We start from the raw sequence: 22,639 nt of genomic DNA on the forward strand, positions 1-22,639 counted from the left end.
GCACGAAACGAAGATCCTGGCGTATGCAGATGACCTGGCCGTGATCACGATTGATCCGCACCAGGCATTCCCTGAGCTGATACGAATGGCAAAGGACTTTGGTGAATACTCAGGCTATTTATTAAACGAATCTAAAACGCAAATCATATGCTCCAAAAATATTACCAAAACAGATGCAAGATTTGTAGAATCGGCTATATATCTAGGGGTTAGAATTAATGCTTCAATAGTCAAGATTATTGATGAGAATTTTGGTCCACTGAGTCAATCTATAGAAAAAGACTTAAAAAGAATTGATGCTTTACATCTTTCATTGATAGGAAGGGTTAATGTTTTGAAAATGACAATGTTCCCCAAAGTTCTTTATTTATTTCGAGCCATACCCCTCTATATAGAAGAAAAAATAATTAAAGGTCTGGAATCTATTTTTATAAAATTTGTATGGCAGTACGGAAGAGTCAGGCGCTCTACTAACCTTTTGTCTCTTCCTAGGGATAGGGGCGGCTTGGTATTACCGAATTTGAGGCTGTATCAATGGTCTTGTTTATTGATTCATATGTCTATTCTTTTTCGGACAGAGTCACAAATCTCTCAGGAATTTCATGGCAGCCAGACTCTTCCCACAATTTACGAGTTATTAGTTGGGAGAAAAGCTATCGGTCTTTTAATGCGGGAAATTGACCGTAGATATTATAGGAAGGCTCGATTTAAGGTTTTGGGAGGTGCTTGGGGGGTTTGGAGAGCCATTTCAAAGTTTTGCAGAATCCCGAAGATACATCGATATTTACATTTATATAATTCTAGACTATTCCCGCAGATGGTAGCAGACAGGAATCTGCAAGTCTGGGAAGAATTAGGAGTTAAGACGCTGGGAGACATAATGAGGGGAGATCAGATTCTTGGATTTGAGGCGCTTCAAACTAGATTTGGTATTTCTTTAAGTCACTGGCTACTGTATAATAAAGCCATTAGCTGGCTGAAGGCTGTAAGACCAAGGAGTTTAATATCAGTTGAATTTCCTATTATCGACCAGCTGGTTAAAGGGAGTGAGAAGATCAGGGTATTTTATAATCTACTATGTGGGGAAATACAGGATGATTTAGAAAAAACAGAAGCAGCTCTGGCTTTAAAATTGGGAAATTCCGACATAGATTTAGACCTAGCCCTCCTATTAAATAAGAAAATATTTCGTTCAACCAATTTGAGGGCACAGCACTACAAAACGCTGTTTAATTTATATTACACACCTGCAAAGTTGTTTGCTTGGGGAATAAGGGAGGATGATACGTGTCCCAGATGTAAGTTAGGCGAGGCAGACCAACTTCATATGTTTTTTGAATGTGAGTCTCTGCTAGGAATACGGAGGGAGATAGAAAAATTTTGGGAGATGTTGTTAGGGAAAAAAATACCTCTGTCATCTACTCTAATGGTTTTAGGCACGGACAACAGATTAAAAGTAGGGAGAACGGAGGCAGCTCTGGTGTTTATTTCTGTGGCTGTGTTCCGGTTATTAATTTCTGCAGGTTGGAAAGATCCAGTACCCCCCTCCTTTCAAATGTGGCTTTCCAGATTATTAGGTATGCATAATATTGAGATTTCTTTGTATGCACAGAAAGGGAAAAAAGTACGGGATTTCGGGGAAAGCATTTGGGCTCCTGTCACAAAGTGGAGAGAGGCTAGTCTTGTGGGGAATTAGATTTGATTTGATTTTTTCTGGACCAGATAGGGAGGTGGTTCTATTTTTGTATGTGATAAATTGGAAATTTGAATCTTTGCACTGATATTTAATGTTGAAGTGATGTTAATTTACTGCAACCAATAAAAATAATAAAAAAAAAAAAAAAAAAATAGTTATTGTGGAGAGACTGTGGTTAAACTAACTTTTATGCGGGCTTATCATCGGACACTCCTTTGTCGGGGGCACGAGTCGAGCCCCAAGAAGTGTTTGCCTGGACTTCGTGCTCGCATGGACCATTGGCGCGCGACAGCTGTGGGAGTAATTTAACGACCTAAGATGGTGGCTATAACGGTCAGCTGTTGAATTTGTAAGTCAGCCTTTAAATGTATTGAGGTGTAAAAACATACCGGCATTCTGTAATAAGCGCGTGGTTCTCTTGAAGAGTGGGTTTCCACGCGCTGAGCCATCCTCCAAGTTCCTCTCCGATGCGCGTCATAGTGGAACGCGTATTGTCAACGCAACCCCGGATGTTCCTTGGTGACCTCAGCGTTGTTGTCATCCTACGGCGTTTCGTAATTGCGTAGTTCAACGCGGAAGGTCGTTGGACGTTGCCCTGGTAACCACTGCGCTGCGAGTTTCGTGATTGTGGATTTACGTGTGGCAAGAAATGTCCCGGATATTCTTTGAGAAGAAGTTTGGTGGCAACAAAGGTATTTCGGGACGCTATCCTGCATGATGTTCCTGCATTGGATGTTATCAGCTGGGGAGCCTTTGGTGAGAACCTCGGGTGAGAGATCGCTCACCGGAGTCAGAGACTTTCCTTTTCATTATTTTCAGCATTGTCACACTGTTTTTGTTTTTATATTTGAATGGTGGGTTATGTTTCTCTAGGACGTGGGGGTTGGTCATTGGTTACTGTTTATTATTGGGGGATTTCTGTCATTATTTTGCGCGAGAGTGTTTGAGGCTTAAGGTTGCCTTGAATTTTGTCTTGGGTTATGGAATACCCATAGTTTGCGCGAGAGTGTTTTGAGGTTTAAGGTTGCCTTGCATTTGGTCTTGGGTTATGGAATACCCATAGTTTGCGTGTGTGTGTTTTGAGGTTTAAGGTTGCCTTGTTTTTGTCTTGGGTTATGGAATACCCATAGTTTGCGCGAGAGTGTTTTGAGGTTTAAGGTTGCCTTGCATTTTGTCTTGGGTTATGGAATACCCATAGTTTGCGTGTGTGTGTTTTGAGGTTTAAGGTTGCCTTGATTTTGTCTTGGGTTATGTATACCTGTAGTGTGTGCATGTGTGTTTGGGGTTAAGTATGCCCTGGATTTGCTTAGTTTTAGTCTTAGATCTGTCTTAGGGGTAGATCTGTCTTGCCATAGTTGGTGCAGTTTAGGGTTGTAGATCCCTGTTCTGCCGCAGTCCTGTGCCTTAGTATGAGGCACAGTGGGTACGTTGTGGGGGTAGTGTTGTGTACCCATAGTTGTAGTACGAGTTTTCTAGTTAGCTTTGCAATGTTTTTTTTTATGATCATTATCAGGGGGAAGGATGGTGTTTAATGTTTGGATGCATCCTCCTTTTCTACTAAATGTGTGTGATTTTATCTTCATGCATTTTATTGTATATGATCATTATAGCTGGGGGGGTGATGTTTAATTAGTTGTTATTAATGCATCCTCCTATGCTGAGTGTGTGTTGTATCACCATAACACATTTTGATTGTTATCAATTATTATAAGGGGGGGGAGATGTGTTGTAATGTGCTTGTTCTCAATGCACTCTCCCTACTCTGGTTCTCTGCCTGCCTGCTCAGCCTTTGATGAGGTCTGATAGAATGTTGAGGGTGGTTTGGATTCTAGTGTGGATCAGTTGGTGAGAAGGGGCTGAGCAGGTAGGACGCTGCTCCTGGTGGGGCATTAATAAGGAACACAACATTTTCCTGTAACTTGTAACTGGTGAATTGACTTGAAGAATAAATCATCAATCGTTGTATACAAGTCTTGTCTGCGCACCATCGTTCATTTTAACAAACTCCCAACTCTTCCCACCCCACAAAAACCACACAACAAAAAAGTCTTGTTCGCCCATTCTTTCAACGCTGCCAGGATCAACAGCCTAAACCCTCCCCACTCAAACAAGGCCTACAACAGTATGTGGGAATGACTCCCTGAAAACCCTGTTGCACTAGTTAGAAACCCGTACCAAAGTCAGGTAGTACCTATAAAATAAAAAAAATCAATATACAAACAATTACCAGTTAAAAATACAAAACAATTCTTGTGCAAAAGCGCTTTAGAGATTTACATGGTCAATATGTGGCCAGGACAAGATGGTTAGTAGTCCTTATGGAGTACAATAGTACTTGTGCAAGGAACGCTTTGTGCAGGTCTAGTGCTAATCAGTAATGTGAGCAACATTAGTGCAAAAAGTACTTTCAATTCATAAAATCAATTTAAAAAAAAGCTATGCAGCTATAAAAGGTCATATCCAGACTCACAGTACAGATAGAGATATTCAGGTAGTCCTATTCATGCCTTAAATTATCCATGGAGAGAAGAGTATTTCTTTTCTCAGTTACACTCATTATAAAAGTATAAACGGTATAACAGATTGCTTCGTTCTTTAGGTTACACAAAACATTCGAAGCATCTTGATAAAAACATGAATTTCTCCTGTAAGAATAGGGGGCGCAGCATACTCTTGCTGATGTCTCTATACAATCCACAAAACATGTGGTGAATAGTTGACTGTATGGCCTTCCCATTGCAGGGGCATTCAGGTAAATTGTTTGACCATGTTTCCCCTTTTGGGAATGCTACAAGGTTTTTTAGGATATCCAACTGCATCCTTGTTAAATAAAATCTCTGTTGGGTATTCATAACCATTATATAGTAACCCTGTGCTCCGTTGGTGATATGTATCTCGCTACCGAATGTTTTTGAAGTTCTTTGGTTTCTCTAACAGCTATTCTGTTATTAATGAACATACATTCCATTCTTACTATAACGTAAGATATTAGCAGGATTGGTTACAGAGACACCAGGTTGTAGATGTTTTTTAATGGCCCATCCAGGTTTGTCAACCTTGGGATCTTGTTGTAGTGTTCAAGCGTGAGACAGTCATGTATAACCTCCCTGGAGAATTTGGATCCTGGTTTGCTCCAGTTGTTATTCTAACAAGTGAGCATATTCAGGGAAATTGTATCTTCAAGATAAGGCATATTCAATTCTCTGTGGGTAACAAAAGACACTACAGAACGGAGCACAGCCAGGACCCTACATAGGAACTAGTTTTCCTGAGTTTGTAAGATTCCGGTCCAGGTCGTGCCCCATATTACAGTTCCATAAGTAGCAGACTGGATACATTCACCCCTGTAGAGCTGAGTCAATTCCCTTATTGGTTTGTTACCAATCTTGCTGGAGAATCTAAACAAAGCCTCAATAGATCTGGCGGTTTTTAACTATGCAATATTTAGATGTGGACCCCATGATCCGTAGTGGGAGAAAAGCACCCCTAGCTAGGAGAAGTTCTTCATTTCCTCCAGTTTATGGCCCATCACACGATTTATTCTTCGGTTTTCCCCTCCCACAAACCATAATAAAGGTTTTTGTGAAATGAAGTTTCAAATCCTTTTGCTCCATATATGCTGCAGGCTTTTTAGTCCGTAGTTGTAAACCATTTGTGATTCTGGAAAGCAGAACCACATTGTCCACACATAGGAGCACTGGGGTTGGTCGAAAGCTGACCTTAGGGGTGTTGGCCTCTAGCTGCTGTAACATTTTGTCTACCCCATTAATGTTTATTGAAAATAGGAAGGGGGCAAGGACACAGCCTTGCCTGCTGCTTCCAGTAACCTTAAAACCTGGGGTACATTCTCCACCCACTCCAGACCTTATCCGTGCTGTTAATCAGGCGTAGAGCTGGGATAGATGTGAAATAATGTCAACCGGGGCACCCAGTTCAGTGATAAACTTCCATAATTTTTTCGATTTTTACTTAGTCAAAGGCACTGATCAAATCTACAAAGCCGAGTAGGATGAGTCCCTGTCTTGCTTCAGCATATTTACCTATTATAAGATTGAGATTGATACACTATTCAGTGCTGCCGATATCACTTCTAGAACCATACTGGGTATCAGTTATCACCTGATTATCCTGTGTCCATGCCTCCAATCTTCTCAGAATTATTTGTCCCATGATGTTTGCTGAGAAATCCAGTAGGGATATAAGTCGTTAACACTTTGCCTCCCCCAAAACATTAATTATTCATTGCTCTAGTCAGTTCCCTCCACCCCCGTGAACCCTCCAGAAAGAATGCACAGATACCACGCAAGCCCTTGGTCAAGCAAGAGTGTCACTCATCTCCACTTCCATTGTCTGAGCAGTGATCCTTTGTGCCATACCCCGAATCACAACCCTTGAGGTCTCTGGATCTCCACTGCCTCGACCATGCTGTTGCTCAGGGTCTCCATGTACTCTCCATTGTCGATTGTGCTGTTCCACCACTCTGCAAGCCCAATTCTTCCAGGATCGCGCTTTTTTCATGGCACCTTGTCGCACAACTCCAGGTACCTTCAAACATCCTGTGGTGAGTCAAAAAAGTGAGGTTTGCCCTCAGATCACACGCAGTCTGGCTGGATACAGCAGAATGTACTGGGGTCCCATGTTTGTCTGCTTCCTCTTGACCTCCAATAAAGGTTTCTAATCCCCCTGTACTCTCTGGGTGTTGTCCGGATATATCAAGAGCTTGTGATTTTCACAATGGGCATTAACAGTTTATCAGGCCACGAGTTGTATACAGTTTCTATCCCTGTAATTCAGAACTCATGCTATGATTGCTTGTGGTTACAACCCTGGGCTCAGCGGGGTCACCAGCTCTCTGTAGCCTCTCGATGACCAAGAATGCTGACCAATTGCTGGGTTTCAGCGTATTCCAGATCCACCGCTCAACAAATTGTTCCTTAGAGCCTCCCTCAGCTCGCTCAGAGAAGCCCAGCAGGCAGTCATCATTGTGGTGTTGCCTCCCAACCGCATCCTCCGAGTGCGCCTCAGGGACCCCAGTTTTAAATGTTATGGTGGCCACCTGCTTTTTGAATAAGGCTATCGCCACCTTTAGTTAGTCAGTGGACCCCTCCGCTTCAGTTACCTTGTTGGACAATTTACCCTAATCCAAGCGAAGGAGGTTCACATCGATCAACACGGTCTCAATTTTCCCCTCCAGTGCCACATTGGAACACTGAATTGCTGCCAGGATATCCGCTCAGGACGGCTCCTACAAGGGCGCTGTCAACACGCTGGACTACTGCGTGCACCCTCCTGGCAGGTCTGCCTCTGAGAAGCTGCTGCATGTGTTGTATATTGTTCGATCGTGTTCCCCTTCATGGGACATGGCGGTTTTCCCTTCCTCATGAGGAATGCGCTGTTAGCACCACAGTCTCTTACGGAGGCGCTTGGTTGGCCGATTACAACTGCACCCAGAGGTCACAGTCTCTGCCATGCCCCACACACTATGCCAGCATTCCTCCAAAGCCGGGCTGACTGCCCTTGATGCCTCTCAGGAGTGGCCAATCCGTCCCCTCTCCAGATTTTCCAGGGATAATGACCAAACCATGGGTGAGCCGCCAGGCCTTAAGGATGCATCACATGCGAAAGCTTCAGGCTCCAAAGCCAACCGGTCGCCGCCAGGGGAGAGGACCACCCGCCAAAGTTCAGGCTCTGCCACCAAATTTGTCCTGCCTCCAAGTCTCAATAAGGCCAGCCCCTAGAGTGTGATCACAGGCCCTCATGATCATGCAGGTCCTCCCTCGAGCTCCAGTGCTCACTCTGGGGAGGGGAGGGTAAGGGAGGTGCCCTTTGCAACCGCACCATCACTGACCTCCATGCATCAATGCCATGGGGGCTTCGTGCCGACACTCATCCGCTTCTGGGCCGCCCAGCTTCTCATCTCAAATTTCAATCGGGCCTCCAGGCACGCTGCAGACGAACAAAGAGCCCAGCAATAGCCCAGCAGTGTGGCAATACTGTGGCACTGACTCCGTCAAGCATATCGCTCCTCCCCCCGGGGGCACTCTGTCTCCTGGACACCCCGCTCCACAGCGCCAACCTCTCCCCGATGTACAAGGAAGGGGGGGGGGGGGTCGATGATCCAACAGTGGCCCCTGCTGGGGCAGGCCAATAGGCAGCTTCATGAAGCCTTCGGTAAGATGGAGGTTGTGGCACACAGGGTTCCAGCCGTAGGCGAAGCATGTCAGTCAGGTGCCTTGCTTGTGTGCTCTGCAAGTTTGTGACAATTAGGACATTGTGTAAGTAAGGTGGCTTCTCAGGCCACCTTAGGCTGTTGCATGGACTTGGATGAGTCTTCTGGGTCCATGGACGTGGGAGGCTTGCACTGCAGGCCTGGTTACAGGGCTCAGCAGAGGCTGGAGGGGCAGAAGGGAGCACAGAGAATAGGTGCTGCTAGTGCAGAGACTCCGCTGTCATCCGTACTAGAGGATGAGAGGAAAACTGAAGTGTTGAAGGATGAATGGATGAAGCAGGGATGATTCAAAAGGAAGAAAAAGGTGGAAGAGAAGTTGAAACCCTTCTGGTCTGTGTTCAAAGGAGCAAAACTGCCCTGGCTACTACATCTAAGAGGAAGGATTATTAACGTAGCACATGTTACGTGTATTTGTAAAGCTCACTATCGCCCATGAGAGTATCCTGGCACTGAGCAAGTATGTGTGTCTTGCCCTGCTAGGGTGGGTAATTGATAACACAGGTCTTCAGGCTCTGATGTGGAGTGGGGAGGTCGTTCCACTTTTTAAGAGCAATGTAGGAGAATGCCCGTGACAAAATCTTTGAGTGATAAAATCGAAGGGTAAAATAAGGGAGAAGTTCTGGTGCAGGAGTCTGCATCTGCATGTGGGGAGGAGTAGGAGGAATTGTATGGAGTGTTCAGTGAGCAATAAGATGTGTAAACGCCCAGGGATCTACTAACTGGCGCTTCGGAAGAATTGGTAATGAACACACTAAAAAACGAATAATCCTCTCCGTATTTGTGGCTGTGGATCTGTTTTTCGGTTGGCCTGAAGTGTCATGTGCAGATTTTTAGGGGGGGGTTTGTTTAGAGGGGACAAAATCCTTAGGATTTTGTAGATGGAAACTGGTGTCTACCTTCGTTCCAAGGAAGTGGAAGTGGTTTAACCCGATTTGGATTCGAACATAAAAAAAAAAAATCTTTGTATCACCAAGAAAGGCAGGCTTTGTACAGTATCACTTTTGTTATCAGTTTACTCCTATAAGGTTCGACATTTTGACCAAAGGTTTTTCCTTGCCTAACTTTTTTTTCTTATTTCATTAGAACATTTTCTGTTTGCATCCCACCAAACTATATTATTGCCAAGTAGCTCTTCTAAGTGGCCTCTCAATGGCACTTTAAATTAAATTGTGGTTTCAGTGCAGTGACAATTATGATGAAAGTTGGTAAATTACCACCACTGTGAGCTGTTGTCACAGTAGCACAGGTAACCACCCTCCTTTCTTCATGCATTCTCTCGTGGTGTGTGGTGAAGAAATTGTGATCATGGCATTGGCCGAGTTCCTGGCAACCTTGCACGTGATCCAGTGCAAGAGAAGGGATGGAGGAGCCAGGCATTGATCATGCACCCACCTCCCTGACAGATCTTCCCTTGCTATGAAAGAGTGAACAAATGGTCATCTTCACAGTAAAATACTAGGTAGCACCAAAAGTAATGCTGGTGGTAGCTTAATGACTGCTTCCATTCTTGGTTTATGAGAAATGTTTGTGGTAATTACCTACTCCAGAGAAATCAGTAATTGAACTAATGTGCTGCTGTGTAAACCCATTTGTTCAATATACCCATGATTTTAGGATTGTTTCTGTGTTTAGTGTCCTCAAACTTCTGCCCAATACAATATGGTTTTCAGGTATTCCGTTTTTGTGGGTTAAGTAAGTTATTTCCCCCAAATTGGCAATAAGATGTCCTTTAAATTTTTTTTTAAAAAAGTATTGTTTTACTGGGTAACTTAAGAGTACAACAACATCCCTACATCCAATAATAATGACTGGGCAATGCAGTGATTTTGTGGCCTGTTTTGAGTGTTATCTCAATGAAACACATATATTTCAGGCAAACTGTCGAAATATGGTAATCAGTAGAGTAAGAGCAATAATGCAAGTGTACAGTTTTATGGCTGACATCTTTGAATGGATTACTTTCAATGCATTTTAGATGTTATGTTTATAAATCGTGGTTAAGCTGATTTTAGGAAGAATAAACATGATCCGGTCTTAAATTGAGTTTTTTTGGGCATTGTTAAAATGGATTGTATTTTTTTAGATTTGCAATGTATCCACCTTTTTTGGTATCCCCTACAGACCGCATTGGCTGTATGTTGTTGAAGACCTCTTGTCTATAGTACAATACTTGTGGTGAGTGGGCTTTGAGACAGCCTTTTAATCATGATTGGATGGCTATCTTGTCTATATCAGTTCTCTCTTCCTAATTCAGTGGTTTCCCTCCTGTATCTTGTGTGGGTCCTACCACTGGAGAATTTGTTCTCTAAATCTTTTGAGTTATCATTTCACTGCTAAAGAGCAGTGACTGTGTTTCTTATTTCCATGGGAGTGGATTACTTTCCTTGGATGTCTCCCTCATCTCAATTTCCATGGATTTCTCCCTCATCTCTGTCTCCCTGTATCAGTCGTTTTCTCACCGCCTCCCACTCCTTCCTCTAAGCTCATCTAAACATCTACAGACCCTCTCCTCCACTTCTGCTCATTTGCACATACGTTATTTCTTAATTTACCGTTTGAAAATGACCATCTGCTATCCTAGAATACTAAATTTAGTATGAAATATAATAAATAATTTCAGGGTCCTGCTTTCCTGAGCATGCTTGCTTACGCACAGACAGCCATCTTGCTATGATTTTTGTTAGCGCTTAACAAAACTCATACTAATATGGACACCCATGCAAGTGAAGGCATAAACATGCATACAGACACTTGAGTGGCCATCTTGAAATTGTTCAAATACTTCAAGATGGCCAATTGTGCATCCCACACTCATGTGCACATACATGCATGATCTTCCTGGAATGCAGAGTATTCCAAATCAAACAAGCATTCTCAAAGGCACTAGTTCTGACGCACAACGTTTTGACTTTGCCAGTGTTTGTTTTACTAATTTAGGCAATTTCAGGCTGTTAGAGGATAAGGGGTTTGACCACGTTCTATCAAGGTGATGTTGCACTTATAATATTTACGGTTTGTTTTTTCGGGGGGCTCAAAAACCAGCAATATAAAGATTTTTTTTTAGCAGTCATTATGAAAATAAAATAATATTTAACAACTTTAAGTGTGAATCTATAAAGGAAGCAGAACAGCATTATGGATTGAAAGACCAGAGTCTTTGTCATCAAGGAAAGATGTATCCAAGGTTTGGGGAAAAAAGAACATGAAAAGTGAATTCCTGCACATGACACATAAGGAGCAGTTAATCCGAAAAGCATCAAAATGTTATCTATTTGATAGAAAGAAATTATTTTCCAAATTTATCTCGCTGAGAGTCAAAAAATATTTGGGTCCAACTTTTTTCTTTGCTGTTTTATAATGTCCTTACTGTGACCTATTTATCACCGAATGTTTTTTTGATCCATCTTGTAGGTATCGGACGATGGCAGATACATCTTGTTGTCTATCCGGGAGGGATGCGACCCAGTGAATAGGTTGTGGTACTGCGATTTACAGCATGAAGCCAATGGAATCACTGGTAAGGCATTCTGCATATCAAAATTCTCCCCATTATTATCCATTTATAACAGAGGCACTGTTCTGTATCAATAAAGGTATGCAATAATAATCTTAATTTTAAAAAATGTCTTTGATAAGCAGATGTTGCATCCAGACCCTCTGGACAACTGCAGAGATAGGTTTTTCTTATGTGCATATGATGTGTACATGCGTCATCATGTAGTCACGTGTAGGCTTCATGACACTAAGGCGGCACTGTGTGATTGACATATGCACATGTATGTGTCACCACGCATACGTGCACAGACGGCATGACGCAACTGCCATTTTTATTTCTTTACCATACTAAAGTGTAAGATGCCAATCTTAGAGAGTAATAAAAACATATTTAAATGTGCTCAAAAGCATGTTTTGAAAAATAGAGTGGCCTGGCAACAAATTGCAGCTGCCAAACTCTCCAAGAAAAACATTCTGCTGCAGGAGGACCAGGGAGGGAGCAACAGGAACTTGGGTGCAGAGAAACAGTAGATGAGTTTTAGTAGAGGAGGGCAAAAAACTGGAAAAAATAAAAGCAAAACCAAGCTGGACATTGAGGGGTAGGGGAAGCAACGGACAAGCTGGGGAGGGAACAAGTGAGGAACATAGACCTCTTGGGATAATGGTAGACAGAGCAAGAAACCACGTGTACTTCAATGAAGTGCCGAAAGAAAAAAGTCATTTCCTGACCAGTGAAAGGATGCAGGTCATCCAAACAAAAGGATAGTAAAGAAGCTCTGCTTCATGGGAGGGACACACACAAGATTATTGCTTTCTAAGTGTTACCTGTTTTTATCTGGCATTGTGTTGGGCCCACTTGCACTTCCTTCACACAAACTTCTCCAGCCTTCTGCTCCGGTCTACCACCGTGTTAGTGCCGATTGAGCAGAAGGCACGTACCCTCATGTCCTGCTTAGGCACTTCCGGGCAGGCAGGCAGCTGTCTAGCTGTTGTTTCCCGACCTTCCCTGCCTACATAGGCTCATGCTTGTGCGGGCGCGCAGCGGACAGTGACAGAGTCTACTTGCACCCTGCATGTCCTCGTTATTCTCTGACTTGAAACGCTATCAGGATTTTATCTCTTCGACGTACTGCATTTTAAGTGTTTTTATTGCTTTCTAAGTGTTGTTACATGTTTTTATCTGGCATTGTGTTGGGCCCACTTGCAGTTCCTTCACACACACTTCTCCAGCCTTCTGCTTCGGTCCGCCACGGGATTAGTGCAGATTGAGCGGAGAGCAGAAGGCACGCACCTGCACTTCTGGGCAGGCAGGAAGCGGTCTAGCTGTTTTTTCCCGGCATTCCCTTCCTACATAAGCTCATGCTTGTGCGGGTGCGCAGTGGGCGCACCTAAGGCAAGCCCGTCTGAGCCTGGACGTCGCCAGACATGCTGCCGGTTTAGCCTCCCTGCAACGGCCTTACTCACGGAACAGCCTTGTTGATATTGGTAAGACTATTTATCAATGTACACACACGCCTTATGTTCTTTTAGAGGGTCCTTTTGTTTGTACTTCCTGTGGCATTAACTCTTGGCATCTGTTAGTCTTGCATGCGCTCCCCTGCCCGCCATTAAACTCCTTAGTCTCAACTGTCTCTCGTTGGTCAAACACTTTGCTGAAGTGTTGGACCTAATTCAGGACGAGGTTCCTGATATCCTTTTTTTGACTGAGACCTGGCTTACTGTAAACACGGAGGCAGAGCCTAACTTGGCACTGCCCTAGGGATAAACCATTAAAACACTTAATAGGGAAGGCATTGCTATCATTTTTAAAACTGGTTTTACCTGCACCCTGACCAAAGAAAGCATTGTAGACTGAGTGTGCGCTCTTCAAAATCTCTATTAATGCCAACTTTACCCTCGGGCCTGCTGATCTCTCGCCCCCCCCCCCTTGGTCTTCTAAAGGTTTTATGGAAGCCCTTATTACTACATCTCTCTTATTAGCTACTTGATCGGCCAATTTTAATATTGTTGGGGACCTTACCCTGGACCTGGAAGCGATTCCAGATAGGGAGATTGGCAACTTTCAAGCAGACCTTACAGCCTTCCAATTCATACAGCGCGTCCCTAACAGTACTCACTCGGCAGGCCATCTGTTAGACCCTTTTTTTTCTAATTTACCCACCATTAGTTAGCCCTCCCCGCCCCACGAGCTGGTCCGACCACTATTTGATGTCGATGACACTACAGGGAATAGGCCCCTCTCAGGATGCTCTTCGGAAATCCATCCTAAAACGCCCCTGGCATAAGCTGGATGCTGTTCACTTCCGTGACCACCTCCTCAAAGACCTAACCTTCCTAACAACCCGAATAGGGCAAATAGTATTTTGTCAGACTGGCTCTCACACACTCTTGACACCCTTATCCCTGCTAAGATGTCCCATAGCCGCAGAACACAATATGGCCCATGGTTTAATGACAAGCTGGTTCAGGCTAGGAGGGCATGCAAAGCCCTGGAAAGGGCTTGGAGACGATAGTATGACCTTGCCCTGAAATCACAATATCAGGCAGCGATTCAACAATATCACAAGTCTATTCAGAAGGTGAGAGCTGACTTCTTTGCAGAGAAAATTAAAAACAGCAGTAACCCCACCATATGCATATTCTCCTTACTTAAGGACCTTAAAACTTCTGGGCAACCCATTTCATCCCCCCTCACCTCCAACAAGCAATGTAAGACTCTTGCTGCTTTCTTCACTAAAAAGGTTGAGGATATTTATAAAGCCTTTCCTCACACTGCGCTCCCAACAGGCCATCCTACTCCTACTCCCACTACCGGCCCCTCACTCTCCACCTTTTCTGTGCTTTCCCAGGAAGACATGCACCTGATTTGTAACAGACTTAAATCCGGATCCCCGGCGGATCCCCTTGTTTTGCGACTTCATAAATTTGTCTCTATCCTCTGCTTTAGTGCCTGCCGATTGGAAACATGATAAGGTGATCCCTCTCCTCCAAGCCAGAACATTTCCATCCCATCTCCCTCCATCCTCAGACAGCTAAGATTACTGAAGCCCACCTTAATTCAATTCTCACCAACTATATTGACACTAATAACCTATTGGACCCTTCTCAGAATGGTTTCCGCCCATGGCACAACACGGAATCTGCCCTTTTGGTGGTCACGGAACACCTGCGGCTCTCACTGGATTTGGGAGGTAACTCTGCCTTGATCCTATTGGACCTAAGCACTGCATTTGATACGGTGTCCCACCAGATTAATCTGCAGTGCTTAGAGGACATCGGCATCTGTGGCCCGGCCTTAGGGTAGCTTTCCTCGTTCCTCTCGGAGAGATCCTTCCAAGTGATTGCCCCTCCTGTCTGCTCTCAGACGCACAGTGTGCGCCAAGGGGTCCCGCAGGGCTCTGCTTTGAGCCGGACTCTATTTAATATCTACATCCGACCCTTGGCAGCAGTGGCAAAGGATAGGGGCCTGACCGTGGTCTCCTATGCGGATGATACGCACTTAGTGATCGCGTTATCCGATGTCCCCGCACAGGATGCACCTATATTTAAAGAGGATTTAACAGCGATTGCAGACTGGATGACAAACAACTGCCTCCAACTTAACGCCAGAAAATCGGAAATAGTGCTGGTGGGATAAAACACTCATTTTTGGAGTGAGCTTTGGTGGTCTTTCATCCTAAGCACCCCACCCACACACAAACAGACGGTTAAATGTATGGATGGATACGGTGATAGAGATCAGGGTACCTAAAATAAACCCACTTCCACGGATAGAGTAATCTCACAGTTACACACACATACATTCATCATACGCTAGGGCCCATTTCACTAACATACACTCAAATACTCTACTAGCAATAGACCTGTGGGAAGAAAACTCCAAACCACCCTGCATCTATATCTAGGACGATAGGACCTGATTATAGTGGTTGTCCTTAAACATACTCTATACAATCTATACAATAATGATCAAAATGTACACAATAATTGACAAGAAAGGAAATTCAACACCATGTTTAAAAGTTATATTGCTTTATCTAAAATTAGTCAAAGTAAATCAGAATAAATCATTTCTCATAGTTACCTATTCTAACTAAGTGTCAGAACGGGTCAGGACAAGTCTCTCGGTAAAGTCTCTCAAGATGAAGTCCCTCAGCATCGATCCTCAGCAACGCAAGTTCACGCAGCAAAGGTAAAATGGCAAGTGGCAAAGCCCTCCCTAAGCTAACAATTCTTATAGTGAAAATTACAATGGAAACACACATAAAGTTGGCAGAATAAACTGTATCACTGAGCAGAGCGAGAAGGAAGGGATGTAACATTGCTACATCTGAAAATCTTCGTTCAGGAAAAGTCACAAGACGTGAACTACGGAACAGGAACCAAGAAACTATTAAAGTATCCAACTTGTTCAACTTCCCTCGGCAGCCGAGCCACAGTTCTTTGTTTCTGAAGCTCCTTTGTTTGCCAAGGACGTTCCATTTCTTTGGAGATCCTCCAAACTGCTGATGTCCTCATGGAAATTTACAATAAGGACCATGGTCAGTTGTCTTCGACCTTTTTCCAGCAGGGGTCTCCCTTGCCACATCACAGAATATGCCACAGCCAGGCTTCGAAATACTGTCAGCTCGGTTAAGGCCTTCATAGGCCACAATAGACCATCTTAATTAAAGAGACAAAATAAACGTTACTACAGCATAATGATTAAACAGTGTTAACCCCACTAATACCCTTATGTGTATGTATTTATCTAGCTTTGCAACATAAAAAGCATTAATTCAGACAGCGTTTTGTGCTCAAAATAAATAGCACACAGCAACGTTTAAACATGAAAACTTGCACGTTATTATTAAACAGGAACAGCACAAATAAGCTAACCCTCGTATAACTCTCTCTTATGTTAGAACAAACGGATTGATTAATAGAATCACACTTACACAAGACAAATAATTAATTGTTATTTATTAATAAATTAATAAAACGCATAGACATGCCAGAGCTTCAAAAGCCCATGAATTTTCTAAAAGAAAACTCTGCTCCAGCAATCCCCCCTTTGGTGAATTTATCACCAAATAAACCCAAAAAAAAAAAAAATTAGTGAAATTTAGTCCCATTTTAGGAAAAATCAGAAATGTCTTTTCCCCTTACACAACATTAAACACTAGTCACTCTTTCATCATCTCTCTTTGTCTCTAAGTAAACACTCTCCCTCAATTCTTCTAGTTCAATTTCTTGAGGTTCTCTTTTCAACTTCTTATTTTTCTTTTCCTTATTCAATTTCTTTCTCCCTCCCCTGTTTTTACAACACACACACACCAATCTTATTATTAATAAAGCCACAATTATACAAGACAAGGGAAACAATATTCTACCTATAATTGTACTACCTATTTTTGCAATAAAATCTTTAACAGCTATCATTTTATTAGCTATTTTAGTCCACAAACTCCCAGCTTCAAGTGGTACTAATTCTTCATGTAAATCAGTAATATTTTTGATATAGACCTTCAGGTCTTTACTTTCATCAGGAATGTAAGTGCAACAATGTTGAACTTTCAAAATTCCACAAACTCCACCCTCCTTGGCCAATAGAATATCAAGGGCAAGTCGATTTTGCATAGACATGGCACGTACGGCACTTAATTCCGTATTCACCAAAAGAAACCCTCCTGCGGTATTTGTCGATAAGCGATCAACCACTGTGGACAGTTTCCGAATTCCATAAGCATTTAAAGAAATTCCCACTGCTGGAATCAAAACCCCAAAAATATCACCCACAATTTCAGACCAAGTTTCTCTCTTAAAACGTGTTAATAAGTTAATATCTTCTACATCTCTTATTTTATCTGTATGAAAAATCTTAGGAAAAACCAGGCCCACATAACACGTGCCATACCAATGGTCAGGCAACTTGTAATAAGCCTTGTTCCCACAAACATAGTACACTCCTGGAAAAATCGTATCTTCTCCACCTCTGAAACCCCAACCTGTCGCAATGAAGTATGTATCATGGCACTCACTAGTTCCCACAAAATATGTATCATATTGGGATTTCCTTCTGGTAATGCATAGTTTACCCTTCTGCGGTGCATCTAGAGCCAAAGTTGGACTAGCCCCATTCTTCAATTCTTTTCCCATCTCAATGTCCCAAATTGTTTCACTCTCTTCATATTTTCCCCCTTTCTCATGCATGTTCACTCTCCTTTCTTCTACCATATCCAGGAAAGCTCTCTCCTCTTCTTTCAAACTGCAAGTTAAATTATTCTTAAAAATATAATCTAATGTTAATCCTTTTTCTTCAATAAAAATCTCACCAAAAGTGTTAGCTTCTTTAGCTGGATTCAGCTCTTTGTTCATTGGCAAGTGCCCAAAAATACTATCTCTGTTAGACATCTTATAATCTATTTTCCCTAACAAATAAAAAACACTACTTAAAATACTACAAGAAATACCATATGTAGCTGGTAAATGGTGATAAGTAACACCCTCTGAAACGGATGCAGGTAATTGCATACAGACGTAGCAATCCCTTACTTCCATTGTCTTCACATATTCATATAACAGTTTAGAAAAAACATTACTAGAGAAATTATTAATTGACCTATCTTTGTGTATGTAACTACTACTTCTAATTGGAACTACTTTTTGTGAATTCTTCTCTACATTTGTCACATTTTCTATATTCATTCCAAATTCTACTCTAAAAGTAACTAATAAAACTAAAACACCCCATAGAAGCATTAATAATCCAGTACAACAGCAGCACATTCTACACCACCTCTTAAAGAAGGCACATCTATTACTATTATTCTCTATGTTAGCCATTTTAGTTTAGCCTCTACTACTCCACTACTGTTTGAACTTCTTCAATTCTTCAACAATTCTTCAGCTTTCAGTTTATCCAAATGATCTCCTCGTTCACTTGATCCAAGTGAATCCTTCTTTCACTCATTTTCGATACTTGTCATTCTTCACTTCAATTTCTTCAACATCAAATTGTATCAGATCTCCAACATCAGGATCTTCAGTACTCGACTCTTCTCCAATGTCAGTCAAGAGTACTTTCAGAATTTCACCAGTATCTTCCTCAACCACTTCTCTCAAGACCACTTCCGGATTATCTCGAGTCACTGTTTCTTCTTTTCCTTCTTCAGACAGTGTCACATAAGACCATTCCGGTGATCTGTACTTTTGGTTGGGTCTTTTAACTCTTTTTATTTCTACTGGTTCTTTTGATCTCTTTGATTCTTCTCCTTCAGCCTTTGAAGTTTGACTTGATATTTCATTTACTTGTTCAGCTTTCGATGAATTTGCTCTTATTACTCTGTATCTCACCCTTTTAACTCGGTTGTTAGGCCAACGATCTCCTTTCACAACCTTTTTCGGCTTTAATTCTTTAACACTCTTCTCTCCAATCGAAGTTCTCTTTCTCAGAACTCGACCCTCTGTTTGTTCATTTTCATCATCCGATTCTGTTTCAATTGCCTTTTGCTTTCGTTTCTTAGCAGTTTTCTTTTCTTCCACAGATTCTTTCACCACTATTTGAGACTTCCCTACTTCTGTCCCTCCTCGGGTCTCCGACACGCAATCTTTTTGCTGTCTACTTGTCCCTTCACCTAGCTCTTCATCAATGTTCCCTACACCTCCTCGGGGGTCTTCCGCAATCTGTCCCTCTCTATCTTCTTCTGACCCTGTTTCTTCAAGAATAATCTCAAGTGGTTCTTCAATCTCCTCCTCTTCTGATTCAGGAGTAGTCTCTGTGTGATTTCTTTTTTCTTTTCTTTTCCCTCCACTGCTACTTGAAACTTCAGGCTCTTTAACAGAATCTGATCTTCTCTCTGATACTCGCAGTGATTCTCTTGAAGCTCTCTCTGCTTCTTTTCTCACTGATTCCGTATCATCAGTATCTTCATCATCACTGGAATCTGACTCTTCAAAATACTCTTTACCAGTCCCCTCTTTCGGATTTGGAACTCTCAGAGTATGACTTGCATGTACCCAGTGCTTCACTCCAGCACACTTTACTGCAGTCGTTGTAGTCAGAATAACTTGTCTCGGCCTTCCCCACCTTGGAATCAAGCAATTTCTTCTTCTGTGCACCTTAATCCTCACCCAGTCTCCTGGACTTAGATCATGGGCTTGCTTCTTCTCAAGTGTGGTAGCTTCTTCTCCAACCTGGTGAAACACAGAATGAACTGCGTCAGCCAGGCCTTTACAGTAATCCAAAATCATGTCATCAGTTATTGTCACTAACTTATTGACGGGCACGAATGCATGGCGCATAGCACGTCCCATGATTATTTCATGCGGGCTCAAACCAGTAGTTCTATCTGGAGTAGATCTCATAGTCATCAGAACTAGAGGTAACACATCTGGCCATTTCATGCCAGTGGCTAAACACATCTTTCCAATTCTATTCTTGATTGTGCCATTGATCTGCTCAACCACACCAGAAGCCTCTGGTCGGTATGCACAATGTAGCTTCTGCTGAATTTTCAATGCTTCACAAATCAAACCTATGAGTTCATTTTGAAAGTGTCTACCTCTGTCAGACTCAACTGTAACTGGAAACCCGTACCTAGGAATCAACTCTCTCAACAGTAATTTTGCCACTGTTAATCCATCATTTCTTCTAGTCGGGTAAGCTTCCACCCACCTTGAAAACAAACAGACTACCACCAAAACATACCTCAGTCTGTTTACTTGGGGCATTTCAATGAAATCAATCTGCATTCTTGTAAAAGGACCTCCTTCTCTGCCTATTGTTCCCAGACTCACCACTGTCTTTTTCCCAGTGTTAAATTGCTGACAAATTAAACACCTTTGACAGATGCTCTCTGCAATTGTCCTGAACTTTGCATTGTACCAGGTCTGCTTGAACGACCTTACCATCGCATCCCTCCCCAGATGTCCCTGGCCATGATACATCCTTGCCATTGACGACAAGATTGAGTTTGGCATTACTGGTCTGCCATCTCTATAGACCAAAACATGGTCTGTTTCTCTTGGAGCACATCCTGCCTTAACCCAATCTTGTTTCTCTTCTTCTCCTGCCTCATCTTGTAACTGCTTCACTTCATCCCACGTTTCTAGGACATTAGTAAACATCACAGAAAGAAAAGACATTTCCCCCATTCTATCCCGATTAATTGACTGATTTGTCTTAGCACAATACTGCGCCACATCGTTGGCGTAACGGTTTCCAACTGTGATAAAATCATCCCCTGGACCATGGGCAGCACATTTTACAACGGCTAACTCCTTAGGCAGCTGTATTGCCTCAAGCAATTTTCCAATCAATTCAGCATTCTTTATTGGAGTTCCACTCGATGTCAAGAAACCTCTTTGCAGCCACAACTGGCCAAAGTCATGCACCACTCCAAATCCATACTGACTATCAGTCAACACGGTTGTTCTCAAATCTTTCCCAATCTCACAAGCTTTTGTCAATGCCACTAATTCAGCAACTTGCGCAGATTTCACTCCTTTCAATGGTGATGCTTCCATGACCTCTGAAACTTTGCACACTGCATATGCTGCACATAGCACACCATCATCATTCCTCAGGCATGATCCATCCACAAACAACACATGGTCATTCTCAGGTAAGGGAATATCCCTTATGTCTGGTCTCGGTTTTGTACAATACTCAAGCACATCCAAACAATCATGATCATCTTCCATCTTTATACCCACATTTTCAATATCCGGCAAGAGTGTTGCTGGATTCACATTCACACATCTCTCAAGAGTCACATTTGAAGCTCCCAGAATCACTTTTTCGTACTTAGTCAACCGACTATGTGACATATGCTGAGTTCTGCTTCTTGTCAAAAGAATTGCCACATTGTGAGGTACGAATACCCTTACAGGATATCCCATTATGATCCCCTCACTCTGTTCCAGGCTCCTGCATGTTGCAGCCACAGATTTTAGACAACCTGGTAAACCCACAGCTACAGGGTCAAGTGTCGATGAGAAGTATGCAATAGGCCTTCTCAATTGTCCATGTTTCTGGATTAACACTGAAAGTGCACATCCATTTCTCTCACTGCAGTACAACTCAAACTCTTTCTCATAGTCAGGCATACCCAAAGCTGGAGCCTCACACATTTTACTTTTAAGCTCTTCAAATGCTGCCAATTGTTCTGCATCCAGATCTAATGGATCTGTCATTTCACTTTTCGTCAGCTTAATCAGTGGCTTTGCGATCAGAGAAAAATTAATTATCCACTGACGACAATAACCCACCATACCCAGGAACATTCTCACTTCTCTCTGGGTTTTTGGAGCTTTCATTTCTCTGATTATTCTGATCCTGTCAGTAGTCACTTTTCTCAGACCTTTTTCAATATTGTGTCCAAGATAATGCACCTCTTTTTTGCAAAACTGCAATTTGGCTGGAGATACCTTTAACCCTCCATCTGCCAGATGATTCAGTAAAGCTATGGTATCTACTTCACAAGCTTCACGTGTCTTTGATGCCACAAGTAGGTCATCAATGTACTGCACTAACACTGAGTTTTCGGGCATAATCAAACTCTCCAACGATTTCTTCAATAACTGATTGAATATCGAAGGACTTTCTGTATACCCCTGTGGGATTCGACACCATGCTAAGATACGCTGACCAAACCTAAATGCAAAAATCGGCTGGCTGTCATGATGCAATGGAATTGAAAAGAACGCATGACACAAATCAATCACTGTATACCACTCAGCATCATGTGGAATTTGATACAGAATCACTGATGGATTTGGCACAATAGGACAACATGCCACCACAATTTGATTAACTTTTCTCAGATCCTGTACGATCCTAAATTTGCCATTGGGCTTTTTCAGTCCCATTATCGGTGAATTACACGGACTACTCAGTAGTTCTCTCAGAACTCCTTGCTGAATCATTTTCTCAATTATAGGAGTTATCCCTTCAATTATTTCTGGTGTCATTTTGTACTGAGGAATGTTAGGATATGTAATTCCCTCTTTCACTGCAATTTTCACTGGATCTACATTATTCATCAATCCCACATCCTCTCCTGTAAAATCCCAAACTGCTCTTTTCACTGTCTCTCTCAGCTCTTGAGGCAAATCCTCCGGATTAAACACAGCAAATGCACCAATTAACTCACTTTCTCTATTTTCTAGAGTCATTCGGTAGAAAACATCATCATCTGGTGTCTCAAAAGCTATTCCATCTGGTGTACAAAAAATTG

The 22,639-nt window shown here is 42.5% G+C and overlaps 1 protein-coding gene across 2 annotated transcripts in view; it reads left to right on the plus strand.

Moving 5' to 3' along the window:
• The window catches only part of PREP (prolyl endopeptidase), a 692,721-nt gene that overhangs the window by 238,955 nt on the left and 431,127 nt on the right, over nucleotides 1-22,639 (plus strand). For both annotated transcript variants that reach the window (XM_085611249.1, XM_085611250.1), the window contains exon 7: nucleotides 11,337-11,442. In XM_085611249.1, the coding sequence (XP_085467375.1) occupies nucleotides 11,337-11,442 (106 nt within the window). The remainder of the gene's footprint in view (nucleotides 1-11,336; nucleotides 11,443-22,639) is intronic.

The sequence above is a fragment of the Triturus cristatus genome, chromosome 6 (assembly GCF_964204655.1).
Source record: "Triturus cristatus chromosome 6, aTriCri1.1, whole genome shotgun sequence".
NCBI classification, from domain to species: domain Eukaryota; kingdom Metazoa; phylum Chordata; class Amphibia; order Caudata; family Salamandridae; genus Triturus; species Triturus cristatus.